Source organism: Penaeus japonicus, unplaced genomic scaffold (genome assembly GCF_977035675.1).
Source record: "Penaeus japonicus unplaced genomic scaffold, GWHDUDI00000001_assembly GWHDUDI00000010, whole genome shotgun sequence".
Classification (NCBI taxonomy): domain Eukaryota; kingdom Metazoa; phylum Arthropoda; class Malacostraca; order Decapoda; family Penaeidae; genus Penaeus; species Penaeus japonicus.
This window is the reverse complement of record NW_028234412.1, coordinates 20,608,860-20,623,859: the sequence shown is the minus strand read 5'-3', so window position 1 is coordinate 20,623,859 and position 15,000 is coordinate 20,608,860. Positions and strand designations below refer to the sequence as shown.

The following is a 15,000-nucleotide window of genomic DNA, read 5'->3' as shown; positions in this document are numbered from 1 at the left end:
CATACAGAGATTGAGCTGATGTAAGTACTTTAAACAAATTTCACAAAGAAAAGAAAGTAAGAAAAAAGGGAGGTGCAACAATATATCTTTTCTTGAATATCAATCTCTATTTAAGAATTCCGACCTGGAGCACAGCAAGGATGAAAAAAATCATCAGTTCTTTTAGTCTTTGTGCAAAATGGTACCAACTAGTAACAACTTTGTGACTTGCAGGCTTCTCTATATATTTGAGATCATGTACATTGAGCGATCAGCTGACTTTATCAGATATTATTTCATTGGTGTAAAAAGTATATATAATTCATACCATAGAGATTCATGCTTGATATCAAATAATATACATACATAGGGTATATTTTTAAATCTGCATTTTTATACTTGAAAACTTCAAAGATAAATTTGGAAAACTGGAGACAGAAACTTATGTCCATTTTTCAATTTCCATTCACTTTTATCATTATCATTTTGATACTTTACTTTTTTTCAAAACCAATGTTTCATACTATTTTATCTTCTGAACTTGTAGCCTGATGCCCACATTGATCTCACATGAAAAGAAAGACCTACATAGTATTTTTTTTTTTTTTTTTTTACCCTATTGCTCCCTTGCATAATTGCCCAGAAGTACATCTGAAAAGTTTTCAAGTGTGTGCAGGGTCTTTGGAAATACAACAACGACTTTTCTCTTAGTGGTACTTTCAAAAATATCAATGTGGTTTTGCATATTACACCAGAGGAGAGAACAGTGTTTTGGCATATACAGATGAGTTTTACTCTGCTTAGTTGGCTATCAAAGCACAATTCAAATGGATTTATGATGTGGTTAATTATCATTTTACAAATAAAAACATTCTACATTATATTAAAGTTTTATAAATAAACATTGCACTAAGAAACAAACAATGCACCAATGTAAAATTATACAGTAACTTGCATACAGTGGTATAAGCAATACAACTGCAGTCCAAGACTTCTTTACTGAACATCTCTTCAGTTTGTTTTTATTGTTTTTGTTTTTTTTGTTTTTTTGTTTTATAGGTATTGACGAATATCTACTTTGTGTCATTTTATACTGCAGCTATTCATAACAATTACATTCCTGTTTGATCTAATGTATATTTTTAACTGTTTCTTCTAACAGTCTGAGAGAAAAAAATATTTATGTCCCACTTTGGATAATTAACTAAATCTATGGTCCATGTTGGGTACACTGTAGGAAATGCACAAAGATCAAATAACAGTTTAAACACACAGAAACATTTCCAATGAAATGCAAATTTATCTTAAAATTCAAACTACATACAATCTTTAAAAACCATCTTAATATAAAATATTTACATTCACAATAGAAACTATTATACTTAAGTCAGTTCATTTGCTTACTCTCAAATATTCACTGACAACAATTACCTGACAACCTATATTGAATCATCAACAAACAGGAATTTGTTGCATGTAGTACAGGCATTCAAGAATTTAAGTCATATATTCTGAATCACTTTATACATATATAGATATAATGAGAGGTTTTTGTGTTGAAAGTTCAAGGTGTTGGTGCCTTGTACTGCCACAAGTAAGTTCCCTGTTACTGTAATGATCATTAAACAACCTATGTAACATTTTCCAAGGCATAAAGGTCACACTAAATTTTAGCAGGTTTCAGAAAAAAAATAATTGAATAAAAAATAGTATGTCCATCCTTTTTTGTATTATGCTTAAACAATATTTCATAGTTTTACTGTAAGTGGAAAGTCTCTCTGATGAATAATTAATGATGACATTACATTGAATGTATAAATACTGAAGAAGTCTAGCTCTTGTTAGTTATGCAATAACTATAGCAATAATTTACTGAGTACTAGCTAATCATATATAATATCTTAGAGAAGAAATAAATGATTTTGAAGGGGAGGGAGGAAAGAGAGAGAGAGAGAACTCTGAAGCTATGAAAAACAAAGTTGTGAGAAATCCATCACAAATTATCCTAAAAGAATACACAGAGCCCATGGACCACTAAACAACCAAAGAAGCACTAATTTGATGTACTTCAAATATTGATCAAGCACCATTCAATTTGAATAATTTTATTTACACTTAAAAGAAAAAAAAATAATAATAAAATAAAATAAAAATATAAAAAAAGAAGCATTATTTTCTGTATTTATTAAGCACCAATTTAACAGAAAACTGAAGTCTGGCTGCATTTGAGTTAACAAGATATACAACTACATCTTTCCACTTCCAAGGAACAAAAAACCTACTACCCACGTTAGAACGGTCAGACAGGATACAAAGTACATTATCACAATGGTGGAGAAGGCCGTTGGAAGATCTCGAGAAAGCGATATGAACATCTTAATCTGAAGTACTTGTAGAGGCAGGAGCAAAAATGACACAGTATTTATTTATTCTTTTAACACTCACTCTGTTAAGGCACCATGTTTAGTCTTCCTGAGTAAGCTGTGACACTTTCAAAAAAAAAAAAAAAAAAGTTTGCAGACATCTCCCTCATCATCATGAGCTAACCATACTTGTGAATGTATGAACATTTTTTTTTCATGATAGATATTGTAAAAATTTATCTAAATACATTCACACGAAATGTCTCTGTGAAATTTACCACTTCTTGCATTCATACACAGTCCAACACTGGCCAACCTTGCTTCAGATTCAGATTAGACTGCCAATTATTCTTTTGTGCATCTCGCTTTGAAATCAGGAGCACCAGATGAATAACAATGATTAATAACAATCATAATAATAATAATTATTATAAAAAAAATGAATCTATGAATATCTTGTGACCTTAGCCCTTTATAGTCAGCAAATGATGGAGCTGTTTGTAAACAAAATACATCTACTTGACTGTCTTCTAGCTTTGTAGGCTCCTCAAGCTCCTCGCGTGGTGACTGAGGCACATCCTTGGCTATTTTCTCTTGGCAAGTTTGTCACAACACACAAGGACACAAAAAAGAAAAAAAAAAAGAAAAATGAGTACAGTGCTAGACATTTTGAAGACATGAACATAAAGAAGTAAACAAATAAAATAAAATGTAGTAAAGAAAGTAATTATGACACTAGTTCTATAATGAAATGAACTTATCTATTTTACTCTAGATATAAAAAAAAATAAAAATAGAAGAAGTGTCATCTAAATGTCTTAAAAAGCACTGGCATCACACAGCAGATAATTTAGAAATCTATGTCCCATCCAGAGTTGTCATCTGGAGGCGGACCATCGCTATCTGGCGGGTACTCGTCAAAGTTGCTGCAGTCGATCACAGAGCGAACGTTGGGGACGATGGGGGGTGTCAGGGTGCGGTTCTTCAAACCTTCCCAATAGAAACCTTCAAACCATCTGCAATAGAAGAGGAAGGTAAGACTCCATAAACTTTTATCCTAGGTAGATATATATATGCAATTTTACCTTTGTAAGATGGATATAAATCCATAGATATAAAGATATATTAATTTTTTTCCACCAATATATATATATATATATATATATATAAATATATATATATATATATATATATATAATATAATTTTTTTTTTTTTTTTTTTTTTTTTTTTTTTACTTTTTAAGATGGATATAGATCTATAGATATATGGATACCTCTATTTTTTTTCCAGCTGCGATAATTTGCATCCCAATTATGTATATGTGATGTTGAGATCTTACTGTACCAAGGCTGTATTCCTTGGTGTTTTTCCTATCCTAAATTGCATACTAAGCAATCTAGACAAATAATAAATCAAACAAATACACAAGTAAAAACTAATACACAGATAATTAAAATATAAGCAGAAAAATAGTACACAACAGTGACAAATAAAAGCAAGACATACTTGTTCTTCTGTATGTCCTTAATGCCTCCTCGCTGATAGCCAAGACGCTCAGCGGGATTGTCTCTGCATAGCCTCTTGATTAGGGCATTGGCAGTGCGAGTTATGTTTCTTGGGAACTCTACTGCATCAATACCCTTCAGGATGGAATTGTAGGTTTTCATAGGGTCTGGGCCTGTGAAAGGTGGTGTACCTGCAAGGAAGAAAAGGAGGAATCAATATCATATGGTTTGGCTTCCATCATTTTCTTTGAAAGAGGAAACTAAAAGCTAGGATGTAGAATAGGTATGAATGAGAACAACTAACTTCGTAATGCAGGATATGTTATTGGCATGTTTCAATTTTAAGCCTCCTCATAAAAAAACTAACATCAAAATGTATCAATTACAGTTATTGCTTGGTGAAGTTGTTTTCATTCATATCTTTTCTACATTTGTCAAAGTGACCACTTTTCAAAATATATTACACAACAAATTAAAAAGTACATTGTCGGCACCAGTGCTTTATTATAAATTTTATAATGAGCTTTTCTAGGCATGATGGTGATGATTATCAAATATCTTTTTTAAAGATGTTGGAGGCAGTGTAGTAATTAATAGTGATTATAATGTAAAAAAAAAAAAATCTCAAAAGAAGCTAATATGCTTACCAGTTAAAAGCTCAAACATTAGGACACCGAGTGACCAGTAATCAGCTGAGATATCGTGACCTTTGTTTAAGATGACCTCTGGGGCTACATACTCTGGGGTGCCGCAGAAGGTCCATGTTTTCCTTCCAACCTGGAGTAATAAACATGAATTAGGTTGGTATTTTACTAAGGACCAGCTGAATTATCATTACATCTTTTTTATGATGGCATTTAACAGACAGTATTTATATCATCCTTCTGAGATCATTTATATATTGCTTACATCAGGAAAGTCTACAGAAAATCTAATAACATAAAAACAGTATTTGAACAAAATAAATAAATAAATAAAATTGAAAAAAAAAAAAGTTATTTTCACAAAACACACACACACAAGACGGTTGTCCTCACCTGGAGCCTCTTCGCAAAGCCGAAATCTACTAGTTTAACGTATCCTTTGAGATCAAGGAGCAAGTTCTCCGGCTTCAGGTCACGGTAGATGATGCCCTGTGAGTGCAGATAGTCAAAGGCCTCTACAACGCAAGCTGTGTAGAAGCGTGTTGTTTGGTCGTCAAAGTTACCTCTGTCTCTGTAATGCAAAGGAGAGGCTGTGTGAGCAAGTGATTGAGAGAATAAGCCTAGTCAATCTCCAGATGAAAATGCCATTTAGATACAGCTTCAATGGACACCAGAATTATTATAGATAAATGAATATAAAATATGTAATGGTTAATAAAAGCTTTTGTTAGTCACAATGTAAAAAAATATTTAGAGTAAATGTCACAAAAAAAACAAATGCATAGTCCACCCTTTGCGACCCTAGAAACCTAAAAAACCTCCAACAAAATAAAATGAAGCATAGAATGAAAACTCACTCTGCTAAAATAAGAAGGAAACAGAAGTATTGTGGTTTAGCATCTTTTTCACAGATCGCAAAAGGAACACATTGCATAACCAGTTTCACCACCTTGAGGTGAGTTAATCATGTCATGGTAAATCACCTTATTAATAAAGATTTTAGTGAATATGAGAGAAATCAATTTTGATATAGTTCTGTGCTTTCAGGTCTCTTGTTTGAAAATTATATTTTAAAAAAATCCAACACATAATGAAGGAAAGGTGAAATAAAAAATTCTGATAAATGTGATAATTGGAAAATACTTCTTCTTTCCAAAAGTCAGTTCTTAAAAAGTATTAAATATAAAAAACAAACTAAACTCTTTTTCAATAGTCTAAGAATGTGAAGGTTGAAAATAATATGTAAATCAATTAATTTGTTAAATAATTAAAAGTAATAACATCTATATGAATACACAGAAAGTAATTCAAGTCTAATCCATCATCCCTTGGAAGGGGAAAACATTCTTCAAGTCATATTTTCAACATAGATAAAAACCAACATCTATATTCCTTTACTTAAGTCATCAATTTTTCAAATTCATTTTTTTTTCAGGGCAATCTGCAGATACTGTATTTTTAGCATTAAAACTGCATCATCGCAAGATGCAAACGGTGAGTACAACAATTGATCAATATGTAATAAGGCTCCATTTCTAAGGTTTCCCAAACTTGTGTTTAATGTGGAGACATTATCAAAACCTGGATTTTTCTTAAAAATATCCACAGCACCTACATTAACTCATCTGCTTTAACTGCATTTCAAATCAATTCAATAACTGGGTATTCTGTGTTTAAGTTGAACAGAAGGAAGTTTATCAATGGAATTTTATGTTTCAATTTATATCCCTGTCTATCTTCAAACCTACACAGAACTCTATTAGAAAACTCAATATCTGTGATAGATATAGTGCCTAAATGTTAAAACTGCATCAAGTAGTAAATATATTCTTTTCTAAAATAAAGTACACTCAAATCATGTTTGCCTTTATAGTTTGTCTAAATATTTTACTTGTGATTTCCATAATGACTGCTGTTGACTTTGTAAAATAGATAATCTTTCACTTCAGTAAATGTAAATGAGAAGTAAGTATAAACTAAACAAGCTACACATCTGTTAAAAAGGACTATCACAATTTTAGAAATGACATGGATTTCAGTTTCAGACAGACAGTCCACAGAAAGCATAATCTGGCACAATTCCAGACATTCAATTCCTACCAGATCTTTCGGCACCAAATCAGAGCAGTAAAGTTTTTAAAACTTTTTTCTGATTTGGAATAATTGTAATATAAACAATTCACAAAAATGGCACTGTTGCACTTAATAGCTATCTGGCCTAATTAATAGTACTGTCTTTTTGTAAAAATACTTCTCATATCCAACTGAACTAAACACTGTCCTAATCCTAAGTAATGATTATAAATACAGTGTATGTATGTGAATGTGTATTTATGGAAATTTGTAAGCACATACATAGATTATGCTTAAACAAAAGATCTTCTGTAAGCTGATAATACCATCCAAGGTCAGATTGTTTTGAAAGGCAAAATCAGAGCAGCCACATACATATCCTTGAACCCAAAAGATAGGATGGTTCAAAGCAAGGAACCAACTAGACCAGGGGCTCTGAACATAAAGGATGAGAGTGAATGCTGGAGACCATAAGCCAAGAAGGCAGAAGTTCCCTTTATTATATTTGTAATTCTCCTGACAAATGTTACTGGCTATAAAATGGATGCTTATAAAAACACCCAATCTTTAATTTTTCTCTTTTAAATCCTGGGGGATTTTTAAGCACTTGATTGCTGATGTGACAGGGGGGGAGGGCATTGAGAGAAGGAATGCTAAAGGGGGTGTGATGGGGAAAAGACTTAAGAAACTTGGCATTATATAAAAAACTTTTTAAAAGTTAGACCTGAAGATGAAATTCAGATTCAAGGAGGATTTTGAACTGTACTTATAGTGGGTTTCAGCCACTGTATTAACATGGTAGAACATTTTGCCAATCATGCAATACGCTGGTGAATATTTAATGGAACTCATAGCTAACAATCAGAACAACAGGCCATAAAAATGAATAATAATAGTAAAAAAAAAAATAATAATGATAATAACAATTATGATGATGATGATCATTATAATTATAGTAATAATAGTAATAATAATAATGATGATAATATAGTTATTGCTGGTAGTAACTGTCTGCCTGTTCAGTAGCATGTGCTCTGGTGTTTTTCTTTTTGTCTCTGGGTTTTTTTGTTGTTGTTGTTTTTTTTTGTTATGAAAAGGGAATGAGAGCACACCGAACATTACGGACAGTGAAACTGGCAAGACCTTTGTGAGAATGATATGGGGGAAACCAAATGCAATGCACACCTCAATATGAACCACGCTTTTACCTTTTGTAGGGAAAAAAGGGGAGTCCACGCATCATACTACGCTCCTGTTTCCTTATGGGTTAAGAAATCGGAAATGCACGTCAGCAAAAAGTAGAGTGACTGATCTCATTTAATCATCTCCTCAAGGATATTTGTTACAGAACATAAACAATACAGTATTAGGCACTATCATTACTTGTTAAATTGGGAGTAATATCAAGGCTTTTATCAATTTATGAGCAACCTACTGGTTATTAGAAGAGTCAGTTTTAATTACAAAAGTTAAAGAGATACCAATGCAAATTATTGACACCTATTAGGTGGGGGTAATATGGTATAAGCATATGAAGATATAAATGAAAATCTCATTCTAAGTAATGAAAATGTGATATTTTAGGTGCCATTCCTTTACAAATCCTCTTCTGCCTGTGGATTCCCACAAAAAAAAGAAAAAAAAAGAAAAGAAAAGAAATATCCTCTAACACAAAGGATGAAAACTGTGTTAAATAAACCAACGACCTTTCCTTCTACTACAGTATATCCTTAAAAAGAAACACCATTTAATCCTCATTCAAGCATCTCCTCCTGCTTTATTTCTTACCTTAGGATTGTCCAAAGTTCTCCTCCAAGACACGCCTCCATTAGCATGTAAAGGTACTTGCGATCCTTAAATGTCTTAAAGAGTTTGACAATGAAGTCACAGTTTGCTTCCATCATAATCTCCTTCTCTGACATGATGTGCTGCTGTTGTCGTGTTTCTACGATCTGGCACACAAAAGAAATGAACATGAGTTACAGTTCATTAAAGAAAAGAAAAAAAAAATCTAATGAAAATGTACACATGAAGGATAACAACAACTTTTATGTAACATAAATGTATACAAGTGACATTGCTTCCCTTTAAGTTCACTATAGCATTTAGATATAATTAAAAACCACTTTTCTTAAATATTTTTTTTAGGAACTATCAAAAGGCTTCCTGAGACAAATGACAAAAGAATTATAAGCAGACATACAGAGTTCCTCCTACTAGCCCTTTGTCAGGTTTTGCAAACTATGCACTCTAATACATCAACAATTCTGAATGAGGAATATGAAGCACAGCCTCTGAGCAACTAGTCTTAGATACACTTGGGAGGTATCCACAAAAAGCTAAATAATAACAGGCTTTTAATTCCTCTTTTCTGCTATATCCATTTCTTCACTATATATATCTATGCACAAAAAATACATTTACTTTGCAGTGCTGGACAAGTGTCCCTAATTCTGGTAAGTATTGTGTAATGAGGCACATTATTACAATATCAAGTGATTGATACTTTTCAGAACTCATTCTAAATAAAACACATTTCTAATAACTGTTATACACCTATACAGCCATTACCAGACTTGTCCGCTCTTCCAAATAAAGACACTGCAGTTTAACCTACAATTAATCTAAGTATTAGTATAATCAGTCCCATTGGCAAAATATACCATTAAAACCAGATAAAAACTGAATAGTAATCTTGAACCATTTCTCACAATATAACTGTAAAGAGAGACATACATCATATCAACGCCTTTGAATGTCTCTCTTTATACAACATAATGGAAAGCCTTACCTGGCTCTTCTTCATTTGTTTCAGTGCAAAGGAGCGGCTGGAATCACCAGCAATCTGTACGAGTTCCACTCTTCCAAAGCCTCCAACACCCAGCGTTGCAATTTTACGGAGGTCTGACAGGTTGATGTTTGTGAACTCCTCGTTCATTCTGCATGTGGGAGACAAACTGAGATAGCACATTGTAAAATTGAATTTGATTGCAGCTCATGTTTTGTATATGGTACATTCTCATATCTTGATAAAGCAGTATCTTTGGCCAGAAATCACAAGTTAAAATTTCCAATATGGTGAACATTGGAGCACAATGCCCCTATACTGAAGTATCAATTATAAGTAAAATGAGAAGCTAATTCACATTAATAAAATCATATCAAACGTTACTCACTTCCTCCTTGAGAGATCAACAGCTCCATAGCGTTGCTGTATCTCATCCAGGTTACCGATGAGCTGATTGAAGGAATCTCGGTCAATAACCAAGCATGTTACACCATCTGCATCATCGGCAATGATGTTGGCTGTTCGAATATCCTCTCTGTAAGGCAAATTCATGTTATCAGTTAACTGAATATCAATTGTGATATCACTTTAGAGTTATTTGGATTTTTTTTTTTTTTTTATGATTTGTGAAAAACAAATTAATTATTACTTTGGTTGCAATATGAAAGTAGAAATAAGTATTCTGTGACTAATATCCACACCATTCACTGAAATTAATATAGTTATCATTAGAGTCCTTTTCAAACCTTATAAGAAAGCTAATTCATTACTGGCCTCCCCAGGTGCCATCCCATTATCTTAATCTATGGGCAGTCTGAGACAGGACACTATGATTAGCAATTAAATGGGTAGTGGAGACAAAAAGAGTAAATTAATATATTTCTCTCTCTCTCTCTCTCTCTCTCTCTCTCTCTCTCTCTCTCTCTCTCTCTCTCTCTCTCTCTCTCTCTCTCTCTCTCTCTCTCTCTCTCTCTCGTGTGTATGTGTGTGTGTGTGTGTGTGTGTGTGTGTGTGTGTGTGTGTGTGTGTGTGTGTGTGTGTGTGTGTGTGTGTGTGTGTGTGTGTGTGTGTGTGTGTGTGTGTGTGTGTGTGTGTGTGTGTGTGTGTGTGTGTGTGTGTGTGTGTGTGTGTGTGTGTGTGTGTGTGTGTGTGTGTGTGTGTGTGTGTGTGTGTGTGTGTGTGTGTTGAGTGTGAGTGTGAGTGTGAGTGTGAGTGTGAGTGTGAGTGTGAGTGTGAGTGTGAGTGTGAGTGTGAGTGTGAGTGTGAGTGTGAGTGTGAGTGTGAGTGTGAGTGTGAGTGTGAGTGTGAGTGTGAGTGTGCGTGTGCGTGTGCGTGTATGTGCATACGTGTGCGTATGCGTGTATGTGCGTGTGCATGCTTATGCGTGTGTGCACTCACTCTCCTCGCCTCACACACGCACAAACCCATCAACAGATATCCACTCAAAGTGTTTGGCGGATCTCTTATCACCCACCCTTGCAAAGCTTTCTCTCCGAAGAACTCTCCTTTCTCCAGGTAACGAATCACCTTCTCCTCGGCGCCTCCAGGGTGTTTCATGGTTACGCGTACCTAAAAGATTGTGCACTTCATTAATTAAAAGGTATTTGCGATTTTCAAAAGGCTATGCTGCTGCATCAACTATGGAAAATAATCTAGAATCAATCCATAATGGTGACGAAATCTAAATACAAATACTGAATTTTTTTATACGCATCTGATAAAAAAAAAGTATATTTGTTTTGTAAATTTACCATCTTGCCAATATCATAATAAAGAAGACATTAAAATATCTTTATCTGAGTCGCATAAGTACTTGTCCATGTAATCAAAATGGACAAGCAAATCAACGCCTTTTGTCAACACTCACTCTGCCTTTGCTGATGATGAAGAATGTGTCTCCACGGGCTCCCTGGCGGATGATGTAGTCGCCATTGCTGTAGAACGTCTGGAAAAGAATGGAAAATAAAGGTTGAATATATAAATTTATATATCTTATGTAACGTGTGATTACGATATGATTTATAGAGGCCCATGCTCACCCTAATTGATGAAAGAGAACAAAATATTTTTTACAAGTAAGCTATGTAACGAAACCATTTGCTACTTTTAAAATATTCATATTCATTCTATACTTCCCCACAGCAAAAAATAACCGTGCCCTTATTCAATAACAAGAGAAAAATAATAATCTTACAAGATAACCGAAAGCCAAAACAATAGCACATATTTCCGAACTAGGCCTATCCCCCGCAACAATGCCGACACAGGTGGTCAGGTTGCCGTAGCTGCTACCAGCTGGCTTGTTTCGGGTCCTTACATAAAGACCAACAGAAAAACGTGTTGAGCGAGGAGGGGGAAGTGGCGCTGTATAGTAACCAGCCATCTACCCATTAACCAAGCAGCCTGCCTAGCGTGTTCTACCCCATTCAAAAACTGGAGTGACTACCTTACGACTAGGGTAGGCGAGTTAGTACTCATATAGTAATGGGAGCGAGGGGGGGGCTCCACAGTTTTGAGTCACTTCTTGGTTTACAGCGAGAGGCAATTGAGGATCTATTCTATATCAATAAGTAGACAAGGAGGTCTGTCATCTAACTTTTCTCTTTCTCTTGCTCTCGGTCTTAAGTTAGTGGAGGCGAGGCTGAGTAGGACGGTCTATGTAGCAGCGAATTACTTTTTTCTCTATTGCGAACTTTGGTTTTGATTTGATATGTCTTGTCATATTCGTTAATTTGTTTTTTAAGTGTCAGGTGATAATACTGATGATGATGATGCCCATAATGATTAAGATAATTAGGTGCGTTAGTCCCCATGCTAAACGAATGCAAGATTCCACGGCAGACATAATGCGAGTAAGGAGAGGACAGAGGTGGAGACACACAGAAGAGTGAAGCCAGGGAGAACAGATAAGGTGGTATTCATAAGGGATCAAACTCAAAGAGGACCTAGATGGAGACGGTGAAGAGGTTGAGAGGGATGATGACAGCAAACACAAGAGACAAAGGGCGGCCGAGAGTAAACCCCGAGAGGACAGAGCTGGTGCCACTGGGGACGAAAGACAGGTAAGATGGTGGCGAAGACGGTGGCCTCGCCCTGGGCACTGGCAAGGTGGAAGGTGGCCAGATGCTGCCAGTCCCAGTTTCTTACAAGTCGGAGAGATTTTTTCCACGTCTTTTTTTATCGCAAGGTCGTTTGGAGTCTGCTGCTACGGATATATATTTAGATATATACATATCTTTGCAAGTGCAAGTGTTTCCAGGAACTGGATCGTCGTAGTAAAACTATGGCTTGGGGAACGATAGTCTAGTAACGGACATACGTTGATAGTAGTAGTTGAAAAAATGATTTTTGGCAACTTCAGAATTGCATAACTCATCATAATGTCTTTTTACACGTGGATTGACTTATCATATACCGTATTCTTTAATTATATTAATAATAATCACATTAACAATCCCAATAACTCACAAGAACCCTCTGACTTCTTAAATGGCATTACCCGCCTTACCTAATAACAAAATTTACTACACAATATCCGTAGTACTACCCAACGTTATAAATATGAACTGGCCTATCCCAATTATCTGTCCTCAGCACTAATTATGTTATAAATATATCTGCCTCACTTACTATAATTACTAATCTTATGATAAATTCTCCTTTAAAATACCTCCACTTTACTAATTCTATGGCAATTCTCGCAATATGATGACTGCTGTCACAACAATCATTCACCTTTAATAGACATGGCTAGAACTTTGATGAATGTTTTTCCTTGGTGTATGGGCGTATTGCACAAAAGGCTGAATTAGGAGTCTGACAATTTGAAATCAGTGGAGCGTGTGACCGTATCATCACTAATAATGATAATAGTAAAAAATAAAAAAAAGTATAAAAAACATGCCAACAGAAGCAGGAAGTACGAAGATACGAAATATGGCAGACACGGCCGGTCATTACCAAAAGCAGAGATGCCAAATGCCTAACGGCTTGGACTTTTCAGAATCGTCGAAGCGAAACAATATTGAACAAAAATGTCTTCCTTGCTAGAAGTGCGATGCATTTATGGTCATATAGTCAAGAAATTTCATATATTCTTTTTGAATAAATGTTCGTTATTCTGTTTGCTTTCCTTAATCCATTTAACTTTTACTTCTTTCTTTATGTTTCAAGTAGGATTGTGCTCCACTGGGGAATTACGCGAATTCCTAAAAAAAAAAGTAAAACCAGCGTGCAAAAAAAACGTGTCTTAAGGCACATCATAATCCGTGCTTTAGACACTTAAATGTCTTTTCTTATTATCTTTCCTGGATACTTTCACCTCGTCTCATATTATATACATTTTAAACACAATTCCACCTTATTTTTATAAACCATTGACACAACTGTAATCAAATGGGAGAAAAAAATAAAAATCGCAATTCTATTACACAAAATTGTAACTAAAAGTAACGAAGAAGTTACACCAAAAGAGATAATTCAACGACCGAAAAAATGGCAAAAAATAAAAAAAAATTAACGCAACCGTTTTCTCTAACATTAATATCCCTTTTGCATGACCTCCCTTTCGCTATCCCACCGTCTCCCAAGTAGTAATTATTTCCCACCCAGACATTCTTCCAAGAAAAGAGAGAGAGAGAGAAAAAAAAATGAAAAACACGATAAAAGAAAAAGAAGAAATAAGTCTACAACACAGGCATTTCATACGGACTTCACTGCCATATAAGAATCCCGGGAACTCGCAACCCCAGTGACAAACATAGCCCGCATTTGATAATCATGGATCATAAAAACTGGTGCTTCATATTGGTAACAACAGCTTGGCCCGATAACCAAAATGTCAGCTGCTCTCGCTACCTTCAGGTGTACTAGGCGGTGGCTGTCCCTGCTTCAAAAAAGGCTGCTACCGTCTGAGATACGTGTCCAGAGATACGGCAGTGTGACCCTGACTTTATTCCATCGCTAAGGAATGTATTATTGGTATAGTGAGGACATCACAGCGGATGTATTTGTTTTGATCGCGAAGTACGAACATATTAACCGGTATTAACTGCGTGTACGACGAAGTATGTGTTTCAGTTCTGTGATATATCAAAGCAGATGCACTTTAATACAACTGTGATTCAAATCAACGCCTTTATGAGCAATCATTTCCAGTGCATCCTAATAAAATCATTTTCATTGTTACATTGCCGACTTTTGAGGGCTGTACACGCAGGTAATGTTAAAATGAAAAAGCTTTCAGATAACATACTTTGATGTGTATTGCAAGATTGCAGGCCACAAACTGTTGATTACTATATATCTTCTAAGAAAGGAGACTGAGAAAAAAAATCCAGTAAATCGAATTTGAGGACCAATAATTTCATTTTTTATAACCGCTCTAGGTCGTAATATTACAAAGTTGAGCAGGCCAAATATGAGCGACGCGAAACAAAAAAAGTGGAGGAAGGGGGAGGGGCGCATATAAAAACAAGAATTTACTTTATCAGACGACAGTAGCACCTTCTAATGACCACAAAACCTATAAAAGGTGTCAATAATTGCTGGCCATCAATTAAATCTCCAGCATCAGGAAGCGCCGAGACTAGTTCCAAGACCTACATTTCCTCGTGATATGACAGCCTTTTCAATATTTGATTTAACA

General features: G+C 34.9%; 1 protein-coding gene across 15 annotated transcripts in view; it reads right to left on the bottom strand.

Annotated features, from left to right (window-relative positions):
- The window catches only part of for (cGMP-dependent protein kinase for), a 712,760-nt gene that overhangs the window by 164 nt on the left and 697,596 nt on the right, over positions 1-15,000 (bottom strand). For 8 of the 15 annotated variants that reach the window (XM_086540961.1, XM_086540959.1, XM_086540948.1 and 5 more), the window contains 9 exons: positions 11,221-11,298; positions 10,828-10,922; positions 9,742-9,888; positions 9,357-9,522; positions 8,354-8,517; positions 4,886-5,063; positions 4,496-4,625; positions 3,850-4,039; positions 1-3,358 (listed from right to left, as the gene is read on the bottom strand). The exon at positions 1-3,358 is cut by the window's left edge and continues 164 nt beyond it. In XM_086540961.1, coding sequence (XP_086397087.1) covers positions 3,193-3,358; positions 3,850-4,039; positions 4,496-4,625; positions 4,886-5,063; positions 8,354-8,517; positions 9,357-9,522; positions 9,742-9,888; positions 10,828-10,922; positions 11,221-11,298 — 1,314 coding nt within the window. In that variant the 3' untranslated portion in view covers positions 1-3,192. The remainder of the gene's footprint in view (positions 3,359-3,849; positions 4,040-4,495; positions 4,626-4,885; positions 5,064-8,353; positions 8,518-9,356; positions 9,523-9,741; positions 9,889-10,827; positions 10,923-11,220; positions 11,299-15,000) is intronic. The other 7 variants (XM_086540962.1, XM_086540960.1, XM_086540954.1 and 4 more) reach the window with 1 other exon arrangement.